This window comes from Ascaphus truei, chromosome 2, assembly GCF_040206685.1.
Source record: "Ascaphus truei isolate aAscTru1 chromosome 2, aAscTru1.hap1, whole genome shotgun sequence".
NCBI classification, from domain to species: domain Eukaryota; kingdom Metazoa; phylum Chordata; class Amphibia; order Anura; family Ascaphidae; genus Ascaphus; species Ascaphus truei.
This window is the reverse complement of record NC_134484.1, coordinates 412,551,641-412,578,562: the sequence shown is the minus strand read 5'-3', so window position 1 is coordinate 412,578,562 and position 26,922 is coordinate 412,551,641. Positions and strand designations below refer to the sequence as shown.

Here is a 26,922-nt window from a genome sequence, read left to right as displayed (position 1 = left end):
TGGGGAAAAAGCGCTATATGAAATATTTATAATAACTTTATTTCATATAACTATCTGTGACTAACAATGATTGTTTTGTGTACTACAACTTTCAAAGGGAATATTAAAACAAATCTGAATAAAAGCATGAACCTTAAAAGTTAACATTGAGCAGCAGAGCCTCTTATCTAACTTACATGTTGGGGAACGTATAGACAGAGATGTGAAGATATAACTTTGCTGTGTAAGTGCATATACAGTTGGTTGTGGAGTTACATTACAAAGCTATACAAAGGCTTTGTAGTTGATACCTTCAGAACTGCCTAATCTGTACCACCCCCCATCGGGCCCTTAGATCTGCCATCGCTCCTCAACTGATTTCACCCTTGGTCTAAGGTAAATAAAGCTAAAGGAAGAGCTTTTTCAAGAACCGCCCCAAGACTGTGGAATAAGCTCCCTGTGGCTTTAAGAAATCAGGAAGCTTTATTTCAATTCAGAAATAAATTAAAAACCTTCTTATTTAAACAAAACATGGCAAACAGACACCAATACCCTGGCAGGCAGCTTTCCTGCTTCCGTTCGTGTTTCCCGCCATTTTTTGGTCTTTCTCATCGTTCCCCTATATTTTTTTTGGTAGGTCCCAGTTGTAGGTCTGGGATAGTTGTTCTCCCTAAGCTTTTCATACGCGCCCTAGTACTGAGCTTCTTGGTGTGTAGTGTATTAGAAAAAATTCTAACTAGATAACTACTGGTCCTGGACAAGTGTAGATATGTTGTAGGCTGCATGGGTGAATTACCCGGTGGGCCATTGTGGTGGGCGTGCTGTGGGCTGGGGCTGCGCTATGCATTGCAGTTACAGAGACCCTGCGCTCTTCCCCACTTCCTGTGTAAGACTTACTTTTCCAGAGCGGCCCTCTCCCATCGACGTCGCGTCATCATGGCGGCGCGTTACCATGACAATGTGCCATCATGTGATGCTGCGGGAGGAGGGCCGGCAGGTAAGTGAAATGCCCGGGCCACATTTCACCTCCAATCCGCCCCTGGTAGGCTGTGACATATATTTTAATGTTTTTTTTTTTTTTTTTTTATATATAAATTAAATTCTACTACGCAGGGCTTTCAAAACCTCACCTGTGAGCTTTGAAATATTATGTACACTATAGTTTTATCTATGATGAACGCTCATGTTAGTCCATGTAAAAGTGTTACCACCTATAACAAATTGTAAGAGTTAATAATAATAAAATGGTTATTTATTTTGCCTTTTACAGGGGGTTTCACCGAGGGGAAATTATAAAAATGTTTGGGGTAGAGTGGGGGGGGGGGGGAGAACAAGTGCAACTGCATCTCCCGAGAAGCGGCTCTCCATGGACAGACAGCTGTATTGTTCTCCTGGACAAGTATTCTTGTCGACAATAAATATACAATTGGATAACCGACCGCTCAACCTGAATCCAAATAACGGTAAACTAAGGTGCATAGGGATATACAATATCAAACCAACAAAAGTGTAAGACAAACTGCCTACACTGTATCCCATTCAGTCTGCACTCGAAGTATATTGGTATAGACGTGACTAAAGCAGTCATGCAGTATCAATATTCCCATAGATCCGGTATTAAATGTAATCCCTCAAATTGACACAGATAATAGGTTTTACATAATAGCAAAATGATAAAAATGTATTAATAAATTCAAATGACTGTTTCACATAGTTATGGGCACTTATATTTACTGGCATTGATTAACCTATGTGGCGCCTTTATAGTATGTTTAGCAGTGACATGCATTAGGTGTTAATAATGAGATGTACTATCCTCTTCACTATGCTATTCATTTGTCTGATCTACCTTATAGATCGCCTAAACTGCGCCACAACAGATAGCTCTACAAACTGCGTTTAACATGTCTGACTTGGCTAGATGAGAGGCTGCAAGAACAGTATACAGGTGCGCCGACGAGTATTCTAAAACTTGCCTTAAACTTGCGTTGGAAAATCTGGGGCTATCACCAACAAGATCCTGTTACATGCTGGGTACATGCTGCAAACATTTCAGTGACATTTCTGCAGAGACTAATGACCCATCGGATTAACACAGCAGGGGTTCCTGGCAGTCCCATTCAGTCTTAATGGGACTGCCAGGGACCCCCGCTGTTAAACCGATGGGCCATTAGTCTGTCTGCAGAAATGTCACTGAAATGTTGCAACATGTACCTAGGATGTACCTGGGTCTTGCTGGTGATTGCCCCAGATTTGTTTTAGAATACTCGTCGGCACTACAGTACTTAAACCTTTGGACATTGTCATTTGCTCTTATGCGATACTAGCGAATTTATTTGGACCTTAATAGTGTCCTTCAGCTAATGTATGTTCTCTGATTACTTTGAGTCCATGTGCCACTGAGAGTACAGTATACAGATTCAATAGTTCTGTTACCCTAATATTTAACAACAGCTTATAGCATATTCAGTAGGTTAATTGGAGGTCATATGATTGTCAGTGACTCCACCTACTCAGCTATTTCATAATATGGAGCCGTCCTACCTTTGGGACTTTTAACATCAATGTATATAAGTTTTTTGCACTTGCGTCGTCGTTATGAATTTATTCATAACATTTTATAACATTTTATCTGTGCCAATTTGAGGGATTACATAAAGTACCCTATATATGGGAATATTGATACTTCCTGACTGCTTGAGTCACGTTTATACCAATATACTTTGAGTGCAGACTGAATGGGATACAGTGTAGGCAGTTTGTCTTACACTTTTGTTGGTAAGTATTCTTGTTTTAAGATTTAAAAAAATCTAGTTTCATGACTAACGGGGGGTGTTCAGAACTGGGAGCAGCTGCAGGAACCCACTGGATCTATAAAAAAACATAGTACAAAGACAATATATATTTTTTCTTTGTTTGTAAAGTGTTAATTCTGTATTTGTTTAGCGACTAAGCACTATTTTTGTTGTATGAGCATTTCTCATTCTAATTTATACTATTATTTGGTACTGTATTATCTTATCAAAACTTAATTGGCAGTTGTTTTAAAAGTCTGCCCTTGAGAGCTGCTGTGGTTATAAAGTTGTTTATTACTGTGGACATCAATAATTACAGTAGTAAAATAAGTAGCCATATTTACCCCTTTTCTAGATGTCATTATCATTTTGTCAGGCTGTTTATTAGTGGTTGTATGACACTGCAGGGTACTCTTTGCTCGCTCATGGCCTCAAAGCCTAAAATGCTTTTATAATATTAAACGGCTTTCTCAATTGATTCCAGTTAGAGGCATTTGGTAGCATGTTTCATAAAATGAGCATTAACATATAAAGCAATGCTTGGCATAACTATGCACTTTTAATAGTCAGACAGTCAAAGGTGACTCTCAAGCCTCTGAATGTTGGTAATAGATCTCTTAAATCCATAGATTGATAACCTTATAGTGTTTATGGGAATGCGGCTTCACTGTGTATAATATTTTTATTTTTTTCACTGTCTGGCTCAATGATGGAAAACAGCCTGCACCAGTTGGTGCATTAAGTAGGTGGAGTTGAGATATCCACGGTGAAAGAATGTCTACAACATTTTATTTTGAAACAATGCAACATTTTCTGCTTTCAATTACATCACCCGAATGACCGTGTTGTCTTCCTTGGATGCAGATTGTTGGCCAGGGAAGGTAACTCCACATCTGATGCTACAAATTCATTTTTCTAATAAATTATGTAATCCAAATAACGTAATGGGAACCTTACGAAAACGGTTGACCCTTCTCAACACCCAAGAAGGAATCGACCACTGCAAGGAAAGAGCCTCCTGTTTAAAAAGACTCTGGGTGCTACACCATGACCACTGTGGCAAGCGTCTGTGTTTGTTTGCATTACTGGATATGGACTTTTTGTTTTTTTTTCTTTAGAGAAGGATCATGAAAGTTATTTGGAAGCAAATAGGTCTTATCATGGAACACAAAAGACCATTTTGCTCAAACTGAAGTAAGCGTGGCACTTGGCAAGTGCGTTACCTTGGGTGCCAATTTAAAAGCAGCATTTCATTTAAAAAAAAGTTTATTTTTTTATATTAGATAATACTAACTGCCTATTTTTTTCACTCTTTGTGACATTTTTTATGGTTTCTGCTTCCTATGGTAACTAATTAGGAAGCTACACAATTCCTCTTTTGAATTATGCAGCCATATTGCGTGCCCCGGGAAGCAGGATCTTCGCCAATTGATCACGAGAACAGATCCATTGGCAGCTTAGATAATTGCATTGCTGTCAAGGCAAAGAATTGCTGCATTTATTGAAAATGAAAAAAACTGCAGCAAAAGACGGGCAAGAGGAAATGCCCTTTAATATACTCCGAAGTGAGAGCCTGTTTTTAGATTAAATCTACAAAAATAGAGAGTGCTACAGCAATTATTGGTAAATATAAGTGATCTTAAGATGCAAACTAGTTGTGTAAAAAGTATTTAAAAAGAGTTGCGTAGCAAATCGACAAAGTAATAATAAAAAAAAAAAAATATTTAAGACTGATGCTCTTCCCAAAAAACTGTCCCAACAGTTTGAAGATCTATGATTCCTACTTAGTAGAGGCCCAATCATAGGGGATAAAAAAAAAATGCAGAGAAAAGGTGCAGAGGTTCTCTGAAAAGGTGCCAGGCAGATAAAATATGCTTTATGTACGCACACGTGCCTGGATGGCATCACGCCTTGTATGAGTATAGAAAATCTTCTACAGGTATTCAGCGAACTGATATACTATAAGAACAAAAAACATATATAGTGTCATATGTTTTAAAATAAGAGAAAAGAACAAGTTTGCGCTCACAAACTATAAAAATATAGAGTCCCAAAGAGTCCGTCCGAGGGTCTGCGATCATGTCGCTTGTACCTACGTTCCGCGGTCACTAGCGTTTCCGATCAAAGTCAGCAGGCACTCAGGAGCTGGATATAGCGGGTGCTCAGTCCCTTGGGTATTTTTGGTATAGTGTAACGCGTTTCACCATAAACGGGTTTCATCAGGAATTCATACCTTGATTGAATAAATTGAAAGCACTTTAAAGACAGCTTTTTATTCTGTAGGATCGGAGCAGCGGCCTCTGGTTGCGACCGCTTGCCTGCCCAGAGCACGTAGAGCCTGGATGGCGGATTTGGAGAATAATATTCTTATAATGGGTGTATCGAGAAATCTGATTCATGCCGAATTCCCATTATTTAAGATAGCTATAGATTTTTTTCTGTGTGTGTGACGCCTCCTATGACTATCAAACTGCTAGGAAGATCTTCAGCAAATACAGTTGTGGCTAGAAGAGCCTTGTGGCTTAAACCAAGAAGCGCAGAAACAACATCAAAGAATAGGCTGTGTCCATTTGATGGGGATTTTCTATTTGGTAAGAAGTAAATCCTAACTTCAAGAGAAGTTGTAGAACCTTGTTCCAGGCTTCCTTTCAGGTTCACGAGAAACAGGATCATGGCCAAGATCTAGACACTCAAGATTCTCAGAGGCAGAAGAGGTTCTTTTAATCCAATATTCAGAAATAAATAATTTTGATGCCAGAATATTCAACCATCCAATAGGGGGAAGACTCTCTTACATTTCACGAAGCAATGGGAAACAACAACACAAACTGACAGATGGGTACTAGCGGTTGTGCGGTTCCCCTCCGAAAATTTTGTTTTTGAGAAAAAACAAAAGATCCAGACAAAAGAGCTGCCCTATCGGGGTTAATAACATTTTCTTTAAATAAAAAATCCATCTTAAAACTGACAAAAAAAAAGAAGGAAGCAAAAGGTTTTTTGGGATTTCAAGTGGTTAAATTGGTTTATAGAAAAGAGTGTTCAAATATGGAGACAATACAATCGTCAATCAATGTGGTACAACCAAGAGAATTCATGGCAACTGTAGACGTAAAAGATGCATATCTCCATTAACAAATCTGTGTTGTGCACCAAACGTTTCTCAGGTTTTGTGTAAACCGTTGTTATCAATGGGAGCATTTTTAGTTCCAATTTTGGCCGCACTTCTGCTCCCCCAAAACTCACAAAGGCTACTGTGGCTATAGCGGCCTCCTTTAGACAAGAAGGAAATCTTGCCCACTCAATGTCAAATTTTAAATAGGGCTACTTCGGTTTCCCTCTGAAAATGTATTACAGTTTTGGGACACGTCTGCTTTCATCATGGCGGGCGATTCCCTGGACCAGACTTCATATGAGGTAAGTCCAGAACAATTTCTGACATCCTGCAACAGAAGACAGGAGTCCTTGGATTTGCACATAAAACAGTCAGCAAAAATCAGGCTCGCTTTGTTTGTGGGACAACCCTGGCAATCTTAAGTGTAGGAATTCCCATTGCCTCTCCATGGCGTGTGGCTCCTCCTCTCCTCTCTCTGCTGTTACCGAACCCTTCTTATTCCTCCCTCTCTTGCTTTTCCCTCCTTTGAGGCTCACACTGTCCAGATTTTCTCTCCTCTCCCTGTCTACGTGGCGGTCATCTATCGCCCACCTACCTCTACTCACCCCCTTTCTGCCTTTCTCACTTTGAATCCTGGCTCTCTTTCTTTCTCTCCTCAGACTCCCCTGTTTTTCTCCTTGGGGACTTCAACTACCACATTGATGACCCCTCTCTCCCTTGGGCTTCCCGCTTTCTCTTTATAACCTCTTCTTTTGGCCTTAAACAGTGGACTGCAGCCAGCACCTACAAGGATGACCACAACCTAGACCTGGTTTTCAGTAAAAACTTTTCTTTCTCTGATTTCTCCATTTCCCCCTTTCCTCTCTCTGGCATCACCTCATCTCATTTTCTCTCACTCGCTTCTCTCCTTCTACATCTCCATCTACCCCTCGTTTCTGCAGAAACCTGCGCTCTATTAACCTACCAGCCATTGATTCCACTTTACGCTCCTCCCTCTCCTCTCTCAGTTCTGCTCCAGACCCTGACAACCTGGTCAAGAACTACAACTCTGCCTTATCCTTCTGTCTTGACCTACATGCCCCGCTTTCTCTCTGCCGTCCTCGCCCTTCTAACCCCAGACACTGGCCAAATTCCCACACGCAGATGCTGTGTTACTCAACTAGTTCCTCTGAACGCCTCTGGAGGAAATCTCACACTCTCGTTGACTTCCTTCACTACAAATTCATGCTATCCTGTTTCAACTCTGCCCTCTCTCAGGGTAAACAAACCTACTTTTCTTCACTAATCAACACGCACACGTTTAACCCACGCCAACTCTTCTCTGTCTTTGACTCTCTACTCAAACTACCCTCAGCTGCCTCTTCTTCTTTCTCCATCTCATCTCAGGACTTAGCTGACTACACCATTTCCTAACTCTCTTCCTGCCTTCCTTTACTCTTTTTCCACTGTCTCAGAGGAGGATGTGTCACTGATGATCTCCTCTTCTCCCTCTACCACTTGCCCTCTTGACCCCATTCCCTCCCATCTCCTAAAACCTCTTGCTTCTACTATAATCCCTATGCTCACACACATTTTTAACTCCTCCCTTTACTCTGGTACCTTTCCCTCCTCCTTCAAACATGCATCAGTTATACCATTACTCAAAAACAGCAAGCTTGACCCTAAATGTCTTTCTAACTATCAATTTTGTCTCCCTCCAGACTTTTGCATCTAAACTCCTTGAACGTCTTGTATTCTCTCGTTTGCTCCACCTTCTCAACACCTATTCTCTCCTAGACCCTCTACAATCTGGCTTCCGCACTGCTCACTCCACTGAAACAGCCCTCACTAAAATAATTAAAGACCTCCATGCTGCCAAAGACAGAGGTCATTACACTCTGCTCATATTGCTCGACTTCTCTGCAGCATTTGACACTGTGGACCACCCTCTTCTCCTTCACATTCTCCATACTCTTGGTATTCGTAACAAAGCTCTAACCTGGATCTCCTCCTTACCTCTCCCATCGTACTTTCAGTGTCTCTTCTGCTAACACCTCCTCCTCCTCTATCGATCTCTCTGTGGGGGTTCCCCAGGGCTCCGTCCTGGGACCTCTTCTCTTTTCTCTGTACACACGTTCTCTAGGTGACCTAATCACATCTCTTGGGTTTAAAGATCACCTCAATGCTGATGACACACATTTACTTTTCAACCCCTGACCTTACACCTGCTGTACAGACTAAAGTTTCAGAATATCTCTCTGCGATATCATCCTGGATGGCCCTCCGCCGACTTAAACTTAACATGGCAAAACAGAGCTCCTCATACTTCCTCCAAAACCTGACCTTCCTACCTCCTTCCACATTACTTTTGGATCATTCACCCAGTAGCCCAAGCACTCTGCCTAGGGGTCACACTCTCAAATTCTCCTCTCACATTAAAAACGTATCTAAAACCTGTTGCTTTTTCCGCCACAATATTTCAAAGATATGCCCTTTCCTCCGTTGCTCGTCTGCTAAAACTCTGACTCAGGCCCTCATTCTCTCCCGTCTCAATTACTGTAACCTCCTGCTGTCATGCCTTCCTGCCTCTCGCCTGTCTCCCCTACAATCTATCCTAAACACTGCTGCCAGAATCACTCTACTCTTTCCAAGATCTATCTAAGTGTCTCTCCTGCTGAAATCCCTCTCCTGGCTTCCGATCAAATCCCGCATCTCACACTCGGTTCTCCTCCTCACTTTTAAAGCTTTAGACTCTTCTGCCCCTCCTTACATCTCGGTCCTAATTTCTCACTATGCACATCCCGACTCTTGCGTTCTGCTCAAGGATGTCTTCTCTCTACCCCCTTTGTATCTAAATCCCTCTCCCGCCTTAAACCTTTCTCACTGACTGCCCCACACCTCTGGAATGCCCTTCCCATCAATACCCAACTAGCACCCTCTCCATCCACCTTTGAGACACACTTGCTTAAAGAAGCATATGAGTAGCACTGTGGCTAATACTATACACAAGATACATAAAGCTTGGCCCCTTGCAGACGCAATTACCAGAATGCCCTCCTACTGTCTCTGTACATTCTCCCTACCAATTAGATTGGAAGCTCTTCGGAGCAGGAACTCCTCTTCCGAAATGTTACTTTTATGTCTGAAGCACTTATTCCCATGATCTGTTGTTTGTATTATTTGTTATTTATATGATTGTCACGTATATTACTACTGTGAAGCGCTATATGAATAAAGACATACATACATCATGAAAAATCCTGACTACAGATGACAGCAAGAGAGGATGGGGAGGATTGAATGTTCTCAGGGAAGTGTTTGAGGGTAAATAGGGGGAGTTACGTTGGAGTTGGCTCCTCCAGATAATCTGATTGGCTATATCAATATTTGAAATGAAAGGCTATTTTATTTATTTGCTTATAATAATGGCACTAATTGAAATAAGCATGTTTAAATCGTGTTATTACAATCAAGTTTTGACATAAGCTGCATTTAGATTTTATTGTTTTTAGGATTGAAAATAAAATTGAGTAAATTAGAAGCTATCTTTCAACGGTTGTACGTTAAGATTCGATATATAGCGGTCATTGAAAAAACACCTCAGGCTGCATTTTTGTTTTTGCATTAGGGAATACCACTGAAAGAGTTGGATGCTTTGTCTTTTGATATGATCTTGATGAGTCCTCCTTGCCAGCCATTTACACGGTACATTTCCTAAATAAGCTATTGCCTTACATAGAGCACCTAAAACCGGCCTGTTTCGTCATTCCCTCATTCACTAAAGGCAGCCAACAGTTGGTTTCCCTTATGTTCTCATTACCTGAGTGTTTTGCTTTAAGTATTTTGCTGCCAGAGGTGACTGCAAGGCATTACAGCCCTGCTGTCTGTTAATGGGTTAACAAGATCTGACATTTTGAAGAATAATCAGTTGACGGCATAATCAATGGATTGCAATAATAGTTTCTGCATTTGCTGCTAAACTAAGAGAAACTGCTAAGCTAAATAGGATTCTCACACGATGTTTCCTGTTACTGCATCCCACATACATATTGCTAGTGAACGCGCACCATTAAGACCCCTGACATTGATGACTGTGTATAGTTCATATTTGTAAGTCCTCATTGTGCGTGCTGCTTTTTCTCCCTCAGAATAGGCTTGCAGGGTGATGTGTCTGATCCAAGGGCAAAGAGTTTCCTTTATGTCTTGGACATCCTTCCAAGGTACAACGTCTACTTGTCTATTTTTTTCAAGTTGGCAAATACAGTTTGATATGTTTAATCTAAACATCAAGACTCTCTTGATTTTGTTTCTCAATAGTCATGAAGCAACTTTTGCCTGCTTGACATACATAATCTGTGTAACATATTTACTTGCAGTTCACACATGTTTTAAGGCTATTACAAAAATGCAGGTGTTTTAAGGCTATTACAAAAATGCAGGTGTGTGTTTGTTTGTTTGTTTGTTTACTTAGCATTGTCAAGTATTTGTGTTTCAATAGCTTGTTTTGTTATTTCTTTGTTTGAACCTGTTCTTTAAACCCTGTTCACTACCAGAGGTCTTGCAAAGTAATATGTGCCCTCTGGCAGTCCAACAGTTAATGGCCTTGAGTCATCAACCTTCATTAAAACTGAGTCATCTCGCAACTTAAAATAAAAAAAAATGGATGCATTTACTGCAATTTTATGACCTACGTCATCAACAGTGTGGTAACATTTTACCTGGTGCCATATATTAAATTGCGTCGCTATGCGGTAATTAACGCCACGATAACTATTCGGTTATTACTGCATCGCAATCATGGGGGAGGGTAATCTTATATTTCTAACTTGGGGTTATGTAGTATTAATTATTACATAACACTATGGTAGAAAATATGTTAACCCCTTTGATACCTGTGACCTTCCAAGGTATACCACAGGTACCAAAGGGGTTAATAATACATTTTAAACTGTGCTACCTCCCCCCCACCCCCCCTGCCCCTTGACTACATAAGTGACTACTAAAGAATTGCCATGCAATTCTTTAATAACAACGAAGGTAAACAAGGGGTTAACACCGGGGGTTTCAACAACCCTCCCTGGCGCTACTATACCCAATCCCCTACCCCCCGAACAAACATTAACACCTCTCCCCCACATGTGGTTAATAGGGCTTTTGGCTACTATACTGTAAGTACAAAAAAATGAATCTAACATACAAAATACATTGAATAAACATGAATCCAATATATAAATATAATTAAACAAACATTGTCAACATGAAATCATTGATTGTCACTGTGGCTACCTAAGCCCTCACAATGGGAGCCTAGATAGCCACATTGGCACTCAATGCCAACCTGTAATAAACGTTTCACACACCACCTCACACCAGATTATAATTTACCTGATGCTGAAAAACACCTGTGTTCAGTAGTGCTTTACTTATTAACTTCTGATTTTTTTTTTCTATTATTCTATGGTTTATTACTGTTTCATCACCTAGCAATAAAGGCAAGTCAGGACATACATTTGCTATCATGACACAAATGTATAGATTCATTGTGAAAGTTGTCCTTTCACCCGCATTCTTATCTTGTGGCTATATGTATGTAATGTGTGGTTGGTGTTGAAAAGTAATAAGCATGGTCAGAAATGTCTTCTTAAAATGAGACATGCACATTAAAATATTAATATAATTCTTTGAATATGTACAAATTTTGCAGAACATCTTTTACTAGATTTTTTTTTAAATTTCTCCAGTAAAAGTCCATATATTTTTTTTTCAGGCTACAAAAACCTCCAACATATATTCTTCTAGAGAATGTGAAAGGATTTGAATCTTCGGAAGCCAGGTACTCTTCATTAAGTTCATTTTGATGTAAATAAATGGAAAAATATCATTGTGATATTATCACATATTTGCAGTGAATAAGGCAAGACTGGACTTAGCGTTACTGTAATACTGGACATGTATGTGTCGGTATTACCTCTCTGGACATAGTGACCTGACCGCCTTGGGGGGCCGCAGGATTTCCTCAAACAGGGAGAGAGCAGGGCTGCTGCTAGGGAGGTGGGCAGCTTCCCCCTTCCTGATTGGCTGCTACTGAGTAATGCAGCCAATCAGGAGGAGGTGTCAGGAGCCTGTGGGTGTGGGCCAAGGAGAGGAGGAAACCACAAGGAGCGGTGACAGGGCTGTGTGTGTGTGTCTTTAGCGTGTCCCACATTTCATGTCGTGCAAATGCTCGTTTTCGAGAGGGTGATCAGGCTGACTGCTGCTGATGATGTAAACCTGTTAACCTTTGCACTTGCGATAGGCCTGCAATGCCCAGTTTAGCCGCAGCAGCACGGGATTCTGGGACACAATTTTTCCCGGCTTGGTGGTAATTGACAGTGGCTCAGCAGTAAAATGTCACGCCCCAGTATTCTTAGCGGCGCCGCACCACTAGGACCACAATGGAAAAATAATACAGTGTGATGCGGGCCCAGGCAGTGGGCCCCTTAATCCCTACGGTGCCAGAGGGTCCTGCCACCTCCATGGCCACGGACCCTCCGCTACTGACTGGTCACGTCACCACTCTTCGGTGCGATCATGAGATGCCGGCCCGGAACCCGGAAGTGAACCGAGCAAATATTCATGATATACAGTGCAGCTTAAGTCATAAGAGCCTCTGGGGTGGCAATTATTGATGACGTTTGGTATACGCCGTTAGACCACTGAATGGTTTAAGGCAGTGGGTCCCAGCGCCTTGTACTCATTTAAGTGAATATGTTGTAACGTATCTTATGGAATAGCACAACTGAGCAAATATGGCCCATTGTGTTATATACAGTGGAGCATATTAGATGATAGAAGTGCATGCAAATAAGAGATTTATTTTGTAGCGATTATTTCTTCAAATATAAAGTTTAATGCGTAGGCCCCATTGTATGTGTAAACATGACTTGCCTATCCATGATGTTAAGTTATTTAATGTTACTCATGCATGGCTTTGACAGTGTATTAACACTTTATAATCTAAGCAGAGTTGATGCACATATTCAAAGAAATGTGAGCAAAGAACATCTTACAATCTAAGAAAATTAAAGCTGATAAATAGTGGTTTCATAGAAGACAGACAAAAGCTTGCTAACTGCAGTCTGATGCTCGCTTTGAGAAGATATTACGTGTATTTGAGTTGTCCCAATCCAAGCCCTGAATAAGACCCCTAGCATGTGGGTCGAAACGGCCTGAATGGGAGTAATAACAATTATCTTTGATTACTGCACCCTGGCATGCTGCTGCATCTGTACCTTTAATTCCATCCCATATCTTTGCAGAATATTCTAGCTTCTTGCCACATTCTTAAGTTAATAAACATACTGAAGATCCTAATTGACCGTTATATATTTACAAATGTGGAATTTGAATGGCTTGGTCACAGGTGCAATCTCTTCAAAATGATAAAGAGCATGTGGTGGGTAATTCATTAAACTGCGATAGTACCGATCGGGCAACTGTTGCTTGGGAACTTCCACTCGTGTCAGTGGGAGTTTATGCGCGATACTGCCCCGATCGGCACTATCGCAGTTGAATGAATAGGCCTCTTAAAATCTATTCACTCAGTTTTTTGGGGAAATGATGTAACACATTTTTAATTATTGGGCATTTCTTATTAAATTAATTTCCCAGAACAGTAATTTTGACTAAAGGTATCTCAAAATGCAAACGCTAGGGCAATGCAAGAAATTAGTCAGTGTAGATATTAAATGGTTTATTATAAAAGCACTGACCAAAAACAGCTTTTACTTTTGTTTTACTGCTGATCAAAAATCCTTTATTTTAATATTTCCAAGAGTAATGCACACCTTGAAATGTAAAGTAATTAAGATATCAATGTAATTCAGCAAGATTGAGACCACCAATATGAATAATATAATAAATGAACAGCCATACATCGTTATGTATGTATGTATCCAGAATCTTGGTGACTTTGGGCACATCCCTTTATCAGTCTGTGCCTCAGACACCACTATTAGGTGTAAGCTCTATTTGCAGCACCGCTTAGACTGTTGTGCTATATTAGAAATATATGATTATTAAATATCTGTGAGCTTGCCCATATACGAAGATTCGAGACCTGGACGTAAAAATCCTATTTTTATGATAATATCACATAAATACAGCTGAACCCCGTTATAACGTGGTCCTTGGGGGCCACAGAATGAGACCGCCTTATAACCAGGATCACGTTAAAATTTCGGCGCGTGAGAATTTACTGCATCTAGATCTCTCTCTTTGCTGTCAGCTCTCTCCTCACTTCATAGGGCTGTGTCCACGTGCTCTCCTCTCTACAGCTGTCAGCTCTCGTGCGCATCATCGCAGAGGAGGGTCACATGACACAACACACACATTAGAGATCCAGATGCCGGTAAGTCCTCGCGCGGCAAAATGGAGGTTTTCAAATCTCTGGAGCCACGCTCAGACCGCGTTATAAGTGGATTTGCGTTGTAGCGGATCGCGCTATAACAGGGTTGAGCTATACCGTTAAGCCTATACAATAAAGCATCTCTTCACTCTTACATATTTGTATGGTGAAAAACACAAAAGTATATTTGTATATAGACTCTGCCACAATAATACAGCTAAACCCCGTTATAACGCGCCTCGTTATACCGCGATTCGGTTATAACGCGGTTTTCCCGTGGCTCCCGTTTTTTTTTTAAAAAAAAAAAAAAAAAAAAAAAAAATTTTTTTTAAAAAAATTTTTTTACATTTTTTTTTTTGCACACTGCACACACTCACTGCACACACACTGCTCATTGCTCACACTGCCACACTGCACACACACTGCACACTGCACACACACTGCTCATTGCTCACACTGACACACTGCACACACTCACTGCACACACACTGCTCATTGCTCACTGCCACACTGCACACACACTGCACACTGCACACACACTGCTCATTGCTCACACTGACACACTGCACACACACTGACCACACTCACGCACACTCACACACACTTACGCACACTCACGCACACTTACGCACACTTACAGACACTCACACACACTCACACACACACACACACACACACACTTACACACACTTAGACACTCACACACACTCACACACACTTACACACACTTACACACACTTAGACACTCACAGACACACACTCACACACACTCACACACACTTACACACTCACAGACACTCACACACACTCACACACACTTAGACACTCACAGACACTCACAGACACTCACAGACACTCACAGACACTCACACACACTCACACACACTCACTCACACACACTTACACACTCACAGACACTCACACACACTCACACACACTTACACACACTTACACACACACTCAGACACTTACCCACACTCACACACCCATATACACACACACACTTTCTCTCCCATATATACATACACACACACTCTCTCACTCTACACAGACGGGCCGCGACCAGCACCACCACCCGCTCCCCCCCCTCCTCCCGCGCAGGCAGCGGGAGCACCGGGGACAGCGGTGGGGAGAAGAAACCCCCCGCTACAACCTCCATGCAGGCAGCATGGTTCTGAGGTAAGCGGCGACCTGAGGGGACATCCCCACTCCCATCTCCTGCCCCGCGGCCTGTCCCGAGGTGACAGGGGGAAGCGGGGACAGGAGAGACATCCCCGCTCCCATCTCCTGCCCCGCGGCCTGTCCCGAGGTGACAGGGGGAAGCGGGGACAGGAGGGACATCCCCGCTCCCATCTCCTGCCCCGCGGCCTGTTCCGAGGTGACAGGGGGAAGCGGGGACAGGAGAGACATCCCCGCTCCCATCTCCTGCCCCGCGGCCTGTCCCGAGGTGACAGGGGGAAGCGGGGACAGGAGAGACATCCCCGCTCCCATCTCCTGCCCCGCGGCCTGTCCCGCGGTGACAGGGGGAAGCGGGGAGCGGAGGGACATGCCCGCTCCCATCTCCTGTCCCGCGGGATGAATATGCGCTAAAGCGCGGCGGCCATTTTTTTTTCTCGCGACCCCGTTAGTAACGCGGTGGTCTCGGGGTGGACCCCGAGACCCGCGTTATAACGGGGTTTAGCTGTATCTTTGCATCCAATTCCCCCACCCACCCAACGCATCTTGCGCTTGTACCTGCTTTTTAGTGCCGGTACTTTCAGCTTTGTGAGTTGCATTATTTATTTGGATACCTGTAGCGCTGTGATGCTCTGTGCTATTGAAACATTTGTTTGCATTCGTTCCTTTCTTTTTATAGAGAAGCCATGGTTACAACATTGGAAAAGTGCGGTTTTAGGTACCAAGAGTTGCTGCTGTCCCCACCATGTGTAAGTAAAGAGATTTAATTTGTAGAATTTTTGTTTTGGGTCTGAGGTTTATTCTGTAATAGCCAAAAGGGCCGATCGGGCTGGTTTTGGCTGAAATTCCCAGTGGAACTCCTTGGGAAATTTCGGCAAGGTCGTCCCCTTTGGCTTATGTAGAACAAGCCCCAGGTATTGACATTTGTACTTTTTAAGTTTCATGCACTTGAAACCAAACTTTTAGGCCAATAGGTTCACTCCTTTTTTGTAGGAGCGCACATTTTTTTTTGTCTCTAGTGCGATTCTTTATAACGTCAAATCATAATGTGCAGGTTCAAATCCAGGAGCCTGAGCCACAATGAGTGACACGGGCAAATTTCTCTAACTTGGCTTAGCAGGTTTTTAAATGTAAAAATAAAAAAAATAAAAAGTTAGAATATTAGCAAATATTTCAAAGGAACTTTTACAGTAAAAAAACCTGTGCTTAATTCCCCACTCTTGCCATACAAACTATACTTTTTGGGGGGGGTTGGTTGTTTTAATTTTCAAATAATTTCATTATTATGTGTGCTGGTTAATGGCTCCCATCACAATCTGGTGGACACAGGTCAAAGACGCAGCAACGTTCTTTAATACACTGAGGCAAAGAGCTGCAAATTGAACGTTTCTTTCTTTGTTCCCGCACTCCGCACTGAGAAATTTTCTTTGTAAACAGCCCCCAAAATTCACAGTGAATAAACAAATATCGAACACACTGAAAAATATTGTGTATTCTGGTGTTTCCAACTACACGTCCCAGCGCATGAGTCTGCTCCTCATTTCCGGTTTTCATTGCGTGTTCAGCTGGAGCACATGCTTATACTGCACACGTGTGTTTTTACTTTACTAGCTTGGCATTCCAAATTCAAGACTGCGGTACTTTCTGATCGCAAAGCTTCAAAAGGAACCGTTTGCTTTCCAGACCACCAATAAAGTAAGTGCCCAAACCTCCAGTTTTATGTACCTGCATTATATGCACCCGTTTGACCAGCAAGAACTGATTACAGAGTACAGATCTCTGTCCTTTGTTGATGTATTTGGTTTGTTGCGATCCGTTGTCTGCCGTGTTGTACTTGCACCACAGAAATAGATTGTATCTGTGCATTGCTTATCGGTGAAACACCATCTCATGAAAAGGAAAAAAGGTGATGTAGAATTAGCGCTAATGATCTAATAATAAACAATGAACCCTATATGAGGGTGAGCCCTTATTGGGGTGCTAGGCCGCCTGGTGGAATCCTGATAGTACAATCAGAAGAAATGCAAAGACAAAAAAGAGATACCGGCGCCTAATAAGTCCAATTAGGTAATAGTCCTGGAATTCCAGATGGAATGGTTAAGTCCCAGAGTGATAATTTGGCAATTTTTCAATCTTAGGGAGGGACTCACTGCAGTTCCTTCCCCTCATACAGAGCTACATCTGGTCACCCTAAGATTGAAAAATTGCTAAATCATCACTCTGGGACTTGAACCATTCCATCTGGAATTCCAGGACTATTACCTAATTGGACTTATTAGGCGCCGGTACCGTCTCATGAAAGGTAACGGCACTTTTTTTTTCAAAGGAATTTAAAGATGGAGGTCACTTATTGGAGGTAACCATAAATATCACATTAGCATTAAGTGTTTGTGGCTTTTGCTTTACATTAAGCGCTCTTTAGGGCAGAGGTAAATTGTGCCGTTATCTTCAATTTGTGCCCAGTGCAGTGTAAGAATACATTTAAAAAAAAATTGTTTTATAACAGGTAGATTTCAAATAAATATGTCTAGCACCGGTGAACAGCAGACAAACGGTTTTATAGTATTATTTTTTTTTCTAGAGAGGCAGGAGTGTTTTTCTCACATAGTCAATATAAGGAAATGGGAAGACTTAGAATTTCTCACCAGCCTTAAGCACTTTTACCCCTTGTATATTTGATATGTTTATATTGTTGGAGTGCTACAACTGTATATCTGGGTACCTCTGATAATATGCGTCCACACAACGGTCCCCCGGCACAGCGATTAGCGTTCTCCTGGTTCCACAGCTCTCTACCGCAATCGCAGTGCAACAGGTTCCTGGTAAATAGTCCAATGGCAATAGCCCTATGCGTTTCATCTCTAGAGTAACTACGACATCATCAGGGGGAAAAGAATGGGGTGATCATCCACCCCATATATAGTCCAAACCTAATTGTTTTAATTGATTCATTAATCATTCAATTTCTACCCTTTGTGGGTTGATATGAGTGATTTGAATAAATTGTCATAAAAAACTTAGAGATGTATAATAATACAGCTTGTGAGACATATAACATCATGCACAACATAAAAGTGGACTCTAGGCAGGGAGAGCCATTGAACAATATATTAAAACATAATGATGTACTAATAGACATAATTGCACACAAAAAAACTTTAATAATGCTTGCTAAAATGAAACAAGATTTTAGATGTTCTTATTAAAATTAATTAATGACAAGAATAAACACATTCAATATAGAAATAAACATAATTAAAATAATAATACGCTTTAATGCTCCCCATTGACCAAATACTAGATTAAATAATAGCAATAGGCTGGAATGAAAAGGGGAAGAGAAAAAAAAACATGTGGACAGCACCAAGTGCAATAGAATATAATGGCTAAACAAAGCACAGATAACCGAATAGAAAATGTTAAAAATGTGTTACAGGAATCCCTAAGTAAATAAAACACAAGTTAAGAATACACAAAATCTGTGTTAAAATATGTGTGTTAAATATGTGATCTAACATGTATAACCTCATAATGTATCTAACGTGGCCCCACTTTTGCCTTGATACATAGCCCGCAATGTCATTTTATTTTACATTTTTTTTGTGAAGAGTTATCAATAAGGCATCTCTCATTGTGTTTCATGTTAGATACTTGAAGAGTTTCCAATGATCCATTCATTGGAATCAGACTGCTCCAGCACTGCACAATGTTTGGAAGGAAACTTGCAAGCAGATGTAGATCAGAACAATACGATAAGCTCTACTCCCTGTGGCACCGAACAATGCCCACAAAGGACTTTCCTTTTCAAGCTGGAGACCGCCAAAGACCTGAAGAGAAAACAAAGTCAGAACAATGATATCTGTATTCGAATGCTAGAAGAGTTTCTTGAGGAAAATATTGAGGGACCAAGCCAATATTTCCTTCCCCCAAAGTCCTTACTGCGATATGCATTAATTCTGGACATTGTTAAACCCACATGCAGAAGATCAACTTGCTTCACAAAGGGGTGAGTGTGTAAAACGCCATTCAAACTCTCATTGTTAGTGCTGCTTTTTAAGTTATAGACACTAGTTTAGATTTGTTTTTGGTTCAAGTCCAAATTGTACTGTAATTAATCAGGGCAATAGCTGATTTATTGAGAAGAGACACCAGTGGCAGCGATACAGTATGTGTATTCACAAAGGTAGACTTCCAGTACACCTTCATTAAAGACACACACAAAGAATGGTAAACATGTTTAGTGTGTGTGTGTGTGTGTGTGTGTGTGTGTGTGTGTGTGTGTGTGTGTGTGTGTGGTCGCAGACAGATTTCCAGGGGCTCAGGACTACAGTTCTCACCTCTCGCTCTCCCCCCCTCCATCAATTACCCCACTCTCACTCAATCCCTGCCCCACAGCTCACATGTATTTATCTCCCCTGCGTCTCACTCTTACTTCCTCTTTTCCTCACTCACCCCCTCTCTCCTCTCACTCTACCCCCCTCCGTCAATTACCCCACTTTCACTCAATCCCCCTCCTCACACTCATTCCCTCCCCCCTCATACAATTCCCCCCACAAAATATACCCAAAAACCTCACCCCCAATGCAAAAAACTTTCCACCCCCAAATATATACAAAAAATCCCCACCCCCAAAAACATACAAAACACTCACACTGTCTCTCACACTCTCACTATACATTTTAAATTATGGTGGGTGAAAAAGGCAACAAAAAACCTCCACCGTTAGCATATAGCCAATAAAGACTATCACTTGTGAGCACATTCACATGTCTTAGACAGGTCTGCAACCCTGCCTTTCAACCATTATCACCTAGCATACAGTGCTCCCACTGCAGCAAGGGATTCTGGGAAATGACATGCAAATGAGCACACAATGTGTCACCTTTTGCCTGGAATATCCATTCACATGGAGCCCATATAAGCAAATGCAATGCTGTTCACACAGCTTTTAAGCACAGCATGGATCTAGATGCAAAGCAAGTCAAACTACTCACAGACATGTTTCAACCTTAATGGGTATCATCTGTATGAGGTTGATTTGGGTGGGTTTTATATGTATTGTTTTGTTTTTATATGTATGGGGGGATAGATAGATAGAGATATATATATAATATATAATACGTAAAAAACAGACTAACCTTGTGGATGACCATAGAATTGAGAACATCTCCCCTCTGAATATATTTATATGTCAATGCTATACATCTACAATAAACTTAAAACCTATTTCCAGTATATAGAAAATGCAAAGTGTAGAAATTCCACCAATTATAGTCTTTGGCCTCTATTCAATGTGAAGACGTCTTCCCCTTGCTCGGGAACATATCCGCCCATGCAAAATAATGGGGCCTAAAGCTCTCCAAACAATGAGAAGACTGCTTCACCGCTTACTGAATAGAAACCTTTCTTCTATAGTCTAGAGAACTGCTTTCAATACAAGCCATCATTATTTGGAACATTTTTGATTCCATGATTATTTTTGCTATTGATTTTTAATTTGTTGTTGTTGTATATAAAAGGTTATTACACACAGTGGTTGAAGTAGTGACATGATTTTCTACATTTTGCATTAAAATCACAAATGAGACAAAAATACTGCCCACGATATTACCTACATCTAATGAGCCCTCATTTTAATAGAACCATGGAAATGAGGGTATAGGGGCAGGTGCCGTGTTAGCCTGTTAAGGCTGTTTCCGCAATAAAACAGGTTATTTTTTTGCAATCCACCAATATAGCAAAGCATTATAGGCTGCTTGGTTGGGGCTAAACTAGTTTAAAATGTTTTTTCATACATACAGTACATACAATCTTATGACAATATGGTAGAGAAAAAAATATGTAACCAGAATTGTTCTAGATGAGTTATTAATCGTATTTACGGCTTTGTCTATTTTGTTTTTAGATATGGGCACTATGTAGAAGGCACAGGCTCTGTTCTTCAGACAGCTACAGATGTGGAGGTTTGATACTTTTTCTTTCAATTTTTATTATGAACTCTTTGAGGGGCTGCATGACCTAATCTGTTACTGACCAAAAGGTCCCACTGAGGTGCTGCATAACATCACTGTTACTTCATCAAAGGGTCAGGGGGGTGGGGTGTCTTCAGTCGCATCTCAAAATATTTAAGGGTAACAGAGCGGTGCCTCCTTTTAAAAAAAACTTATAGAGGGGAGGGCATTAACCACCAGTTCCCAGAAATCCATGTAGTCTGTGGCTTTTAAATCTCCAGCTTTGGGACGGTACCAACATCAGGATTTTCAGGTCCTGGGTAGTTTTGGAGAGCGTTATCCTCACATGGACTTAGAGTGCAGGGTCCCCTCTCCTAATCTTGGATGTGGTTGATCCCACACTTTTTCTGGGGTTTTGTGTTTTCCCCATGGTTATTTTCATATGATTGCTGCTGAGGGAGAAGGCTTTGAAAACTTGCTACATAGTGGACACCACTGAAATAAGAGCCGTGTTATTCCAAGTGTTTTAGAATATATGCATTAATAAAATATATTCCATAAAATGTTATGCCATGCTGAATTCAGGAAAGCATATTTTTATTTTTACTGTTGGATGTGTTGTCACCATTTCCTGTTTTTCTACACTTAATTACAAGTACAGTACTATGCTTCGATATTTAAGCTTTAATGATATATAGATTGTGTAAGTGTGACCTTGAATGATTTTTGCAAGTTCATTTTCACTTGACTATTGAACTGAAATATCTTTAATATGTGAGAAAATAACTACATTTCTAAATGTGTACCGCTGGGGAAAAAAAATCACATTAGTCAACTTTTTTCTGAAGAACATTGTTATTGTGGTTTCAGCATTATTAGCACCAGAAATGCCAACATGTCTTCTGTACTCAAAGGGTTAAAATAAATACGTATACGGCATAATTGGAGAGTTATTAGTTATTTGCAGCAGTGAGCGATAGTTTCTACTATTTAAATAACACACAAAAAAAAAGCCATGTGCTCTCTTAGTAATTTACATGTTCAAACCCAAGCAGAATTGAAGTGGTTAATCCAGTTTAAGTTAATAACAGACGCTTGGCACCACTTTAAAGCCCTGTGCTGCTCTGTGTTGCAATGTTGTAGAACAGGCTTCAAATGAAGTACAGATTGTCAGGGCAACTTTGCATGAGAACAATTACAAAACTAATTTCTGTCGTGGAATTATAGTATTAAAGCAATTTCACTGCTCTAATGTAAATAACCCACGTGCCAGAGATCTTTGATGTAGTGCATGACTACCTGATAAAGATTAATTTATCTTAACAAAATGACCCTACATAAATGGAGAAAAATGTTGAGGTTTATGTTTGAAGAGTGTTGGCAGCCAGCGCCTGTCTGTGTTACTGGATGCTTTATTGCTCTTGGACAATGGCTGTCCTATTAAGTGGTTGGGGAAAATGTTCACCCAAGCGAAAAAATGTCTCCGGGATTTTCACAAACACTGTTTCTGCTTGTTGGGCTGGATACGTTTATTGGGAATCTGTTGACATATTACTCTGCCCAGTCATTGTGAAATCAATGGCGTGACTCAGCAGCCGGTGTTTCTGCTAAATTGCACAGTATTGAACATCTAACTTACGCCTTTGATTTGAAATGTACCCAATTAGTATACAAACTATTTTTTCTCCTTTTAAAGCTTGCATTTATTTATGTTTGTTTTTAACGTAGATTGGCTCAGTGTATAAATCGTTGGAAACTTTGTCTGAAGAGGAAAAACTTGAAAAATTGTCAACGCTAAAAATGCGGTATTTTACTCCTAGAGAAATCGCTAATCTTCATGGATTCCCACCAGAGTTCGGTATGTGTACAAGGACAATACCATGCATAGCTGCAATATGTCTATCATTTGTTGGTACGATGACTGCAATTATTCATCTTATGAACCCTCATCTCATTAGAAAAAATGTACCAGAGAAGTTAGGTTGCCTTTATGCTATAAATAATACTATGCAATGAAGAGCATTTAAAAATGTCTAGTTATGTCCGTGTATAAAAGTATTTTGCAACTATTTTGTCTCTTTGGGCAGTAGTGATTTTGAGAGGTGGTATAGGAGGAATTAGGGAGGAGTTACCAGTCACATCTAAGCCAGGAATATACTCCTCTGGCTAAAGATCTGCTTCACATTTAAGGATATGATTACCAGGTTTATTACTTTGGAGGAGGGTCTAAATGTACTGGTGAGGAGCCAAACGCTTCCCCACTGCAGTCCAGACTTATCAATGTATTTAAAAAGGTAGGGCTCCTCGTCTTTAATGTTAGAGTTATCGTGGTTGGGGTTACTACGGGTAGCCATAACGTGTGTTCAGTTTCTGTTTAATAAATCTAGGCATAGCTGTTATCCGATCTGCTCACCAGTCCTTTTGCAAAATATATCTTAGACAAGCGGTGCGCAAACTGGGGGATTGTCTGTCTGCGCGGGGCGCGGGGTTTACAGAGGTCCCATGCGCTTCCCGAAGGCACTTAATTTAAGTGCCGGGGAAGCGACGAAGGCTTCTGTAGACTGCACTTACCTTGGCTAAGACGGCTTCTGGAGACGTGTCGCCATGGCAACGCGGGGTCAAATGACGCCGCGGGGTCATGTTGCCATGGCAATGAGACATCATGCCGCCGATGTAAGAGGGGGGGGGGGCGCGCAGAGAGGGGGACAACCGGTAGGGGGGGGCGTAGAGAAAAAAGATTGCGCCTCCTGTCTTAGACCAGTGATTTCCAACATGGGTATCGTGAACTTGTAGGATTCCCCAAAAGATATGTAATTGCGGATCCAAGGCAGTTGGTTCCTGAATACAGAAAAGGAGAAAGGAACTGGGCGTTTCTATAAAGTGCAGTGAAAAAGTGATAATCACAAATACATAATGTATATCACCAATAATTGTATAATACTAAAATAAATATTCTTCAAATAAGTGATAATGTATTATAACCTCCCACCAAATAGTGATTAACAAAGTGATTTATTATATAGTGAAGAAAAGCTGCTGTACACCCTTATTTTGAACTGTTCACAGGTCCAAAGTTGTAGAATTCCGTCTTCCTGGTAGGGGGAGCGCTGGTAACTCACGTAGTGCAATATATGTAAAGGAAAAAATAAAATAATATGGTGTAGCCAGTAAAGGATAGACCCTATTTATCAAGTGTTAATGGTCTCACTCACAGATTAGATTATACATAAGACGCGGATCAGAGATCCTTCTCTCTCTCTGATAGGAGCCCTTTACAGATCTTCACACGAAAAACTCTGGATAAATGTCAGTGTTCAGATGTTCCTCAATGGGTGGTGCCCCGAGAAATGAAACAAAGAGAGCTCGCAATGGTATAATATTGCTAACAAAAACTGAGTTGGTTCCTGAGCCTGTGTGGGGACTGCGCACTTAGTAAGGCCCTAAACTGTACCTTGGCAAGGGTTGTATAGCTGTCCACAGAAGCAGGAGCTTCCAAAGTTGCTCACCACAATGCTTTGAATCCACACTGGCAAGGTATTGTGGTGCGTGACTTTGGAAGTTCCTGCAGTGATTGACGCGCTGTACCACGCATGCTGCCTGCACACGTTGAGGTGTAGTTTGGGGCCTTATTAACATATTAATAAACTAAGAGCCATATTGACTACTTGAATGGATCACAGGGTGCCATATATTCAAGTAAATGGGACATACTGTGCCTTAAATTCAAGTCATTGGCTACAATGTGTTTTACAGCTTACTGCTGCTTAATGGTCCTTGGTAGTCTAAGACAGTGGCTTCCAACCTTTTTTACATCATGCACCCCTTGATAGAAAATATTTATTCCGCGAACCCCATATGAAAAAAAATCTTATTGCCTACTCCTCATCAGATGATTGCTAACAAAACGGTTTGACCGATCCCCAGGAAATAGTCTGCCCTGAGCTTGCGAGGGGAACACGTGTTAATAAGGCCCCAAACTGCACCTCAACGTGTGCAGGCAGCATATGTGGTACAGCGGTCAATCACTGCAGGAACTTCCAAAGTCACGCCCCACAATACCTTGCCAGTGTGGATTCAAAGCATTGTGGGGAGCAACTTTGGAAGCTCCTGCTCGTGTGTGTGTATATGTGTGTGTGTACATACATCACACACACATACATACATACATACATACATCACACACACACACACACACACACTGTTATGTGAAATAACTTTAGGAAGTATTTGTTGGAGGGACACACTATTTGCAGTTGCACTCCTAATTAGTGTTGTACCGGGTCCTAGGTTTTCTGAAACCCGGGTACCCGGGCAAAATGAATAATTTTACCCGGCTGGGTACCCGGTTACCTGGACGGCACATACCTGCAGGGTGAGGAAGACCGCAGCGACATCTGGGAGCAGCAGCAGAGGTCCTGGTGGCGGTGGCAGCAACAGAAGTATGTGTTCAGCCGGCGGGAGCAGCAGGAATACAGCACACAGCCGGCTCCTCCCCGGCTGCCCAATAGGAACGCTCCTGCTCTTGTCACATGGTTCCCCGGCTCCCACTGGTATCAGCTGAGTGCCGTATTCCTGCTGCTCCTGCCGGCTGAACACAGACTTCTGTTGCTGCTCCCAGATGCCACCGCGGTCTTCCTCACCGGTCTTCCTCATCTTCCGTCACCGGCTGCAGGTAAGTGATGAAGTATTTTCAGCTACTCTGATATTACCCGGCGCCGGTTCCAACTGGTGCCGGGCCCAGCCCGCTGTTGCCGGGTCCGGGTAGTGTCCGGTAGCTAAAAAAGCATTGGGTACCGGGTAATTACCCAGTGCCCAGTACATTACTACTCATAATTTTACTGTTTCAATTCAGAAAATGTAATTAGAAGATATCATTCAAAAATGAGTTATCTTTTTTCTCTTTTAGGTTTTCCTGACAAGATAACAACAAAGCAACGCTATCGACTTCTTGGGAACAGTCTTAATGTACATGTTGTAGCCAATCTCATCACTATTCTACTTCAGTTGCATTGAGACAAATGGAAAACACCATATTACTAAATATATAATAATAGCCTGTGAGGCCACAAGCACCAACACAATGTTTTTTAAATGTATACACAAACATTAGAATATCGACATATAAAGGATTATGTTTATTTAATGCCACTTCATCAACTTTTACAATAAAACTTTTGTTTCATTTCAATTGTAACTGGTTTATATTTCATACAAATATATCTTGAAGTTGGAATTGCTGACAAACTGCTTACATTTCCTATAATGTAACGTCATAGATTACAATTAAAGTGCAAGTTGTGTGGACTCTTGGACAAATGGTCATTTTGGTCAAACCGTGAAGACTGACATGACCAGACTTCATGCGTGATTCTGCATATAGGTGCTAAACATTATTAAAAAAGATTGATTAAGTGCAATAGGATAGAAGAACTTAAGGGGTATGAATTAGTCAATACTTATGAATGATGCTTCTGACAGCTGTTAGAAAAAGCACTATATAACGCTCCAAAAATATAATAGTCCTGCTACGAGGAATAACTAGCA

The 26,922-nt window shown here is 41.2% G+C and overlaps 1 protein-coding gene across 3 annotated transcripts in view; it reads left to right on the top strand.

The window, feature by feature from the left end:
* Positions 1–26,566, top strand: part of TRDMT1 (tRNA aspartic acid methyltransferase 1) — a 66,930-nt gene extending 40,364 nt beyond the window's left edge. For all 3 annotated transcript variants that reach the window (XM_075587496.1, XM_075587497.1, XM_075587499.1), the window contains exons 3-11: positions 9,494–9,570; positions 10,014–10,085; positions 11,633–11,698; positions 16,107–16,176; positions 17,039–17,122; positions 19,075–19,433; positions 21,333–21,390; positions 23,107–23,236; positions 26,285–26,566. In XM_075587496.1, the coding sequence (XP_075443611.1) occupies positions 9,494–9,570; positions 10,014–10,085; positions 11,633–11,698; positions 16,107–16,176; positions 17,039–17,122; positions 19,075–19,433; positions 21,333–21,390; positions 23,107–23,236; positions 26,285–26,391 (1,023 nt within the window). In that variant the 3' untranslated portion in view covers positions 26,392–26,566. The remainder of the gene's footprint in view (positions 1–9,493; positions 9,571–10,013; positions 10,086–11,632; positions 11,699–16,106; positions 16,177–17,038; positions 17,123–19,074; positions 19,434–21,332; positions 21,391–23,106; positions 23,237–26,284) is intronic.
* Positions 26,567–26,922: the final 356 nt, after the last annotated feature.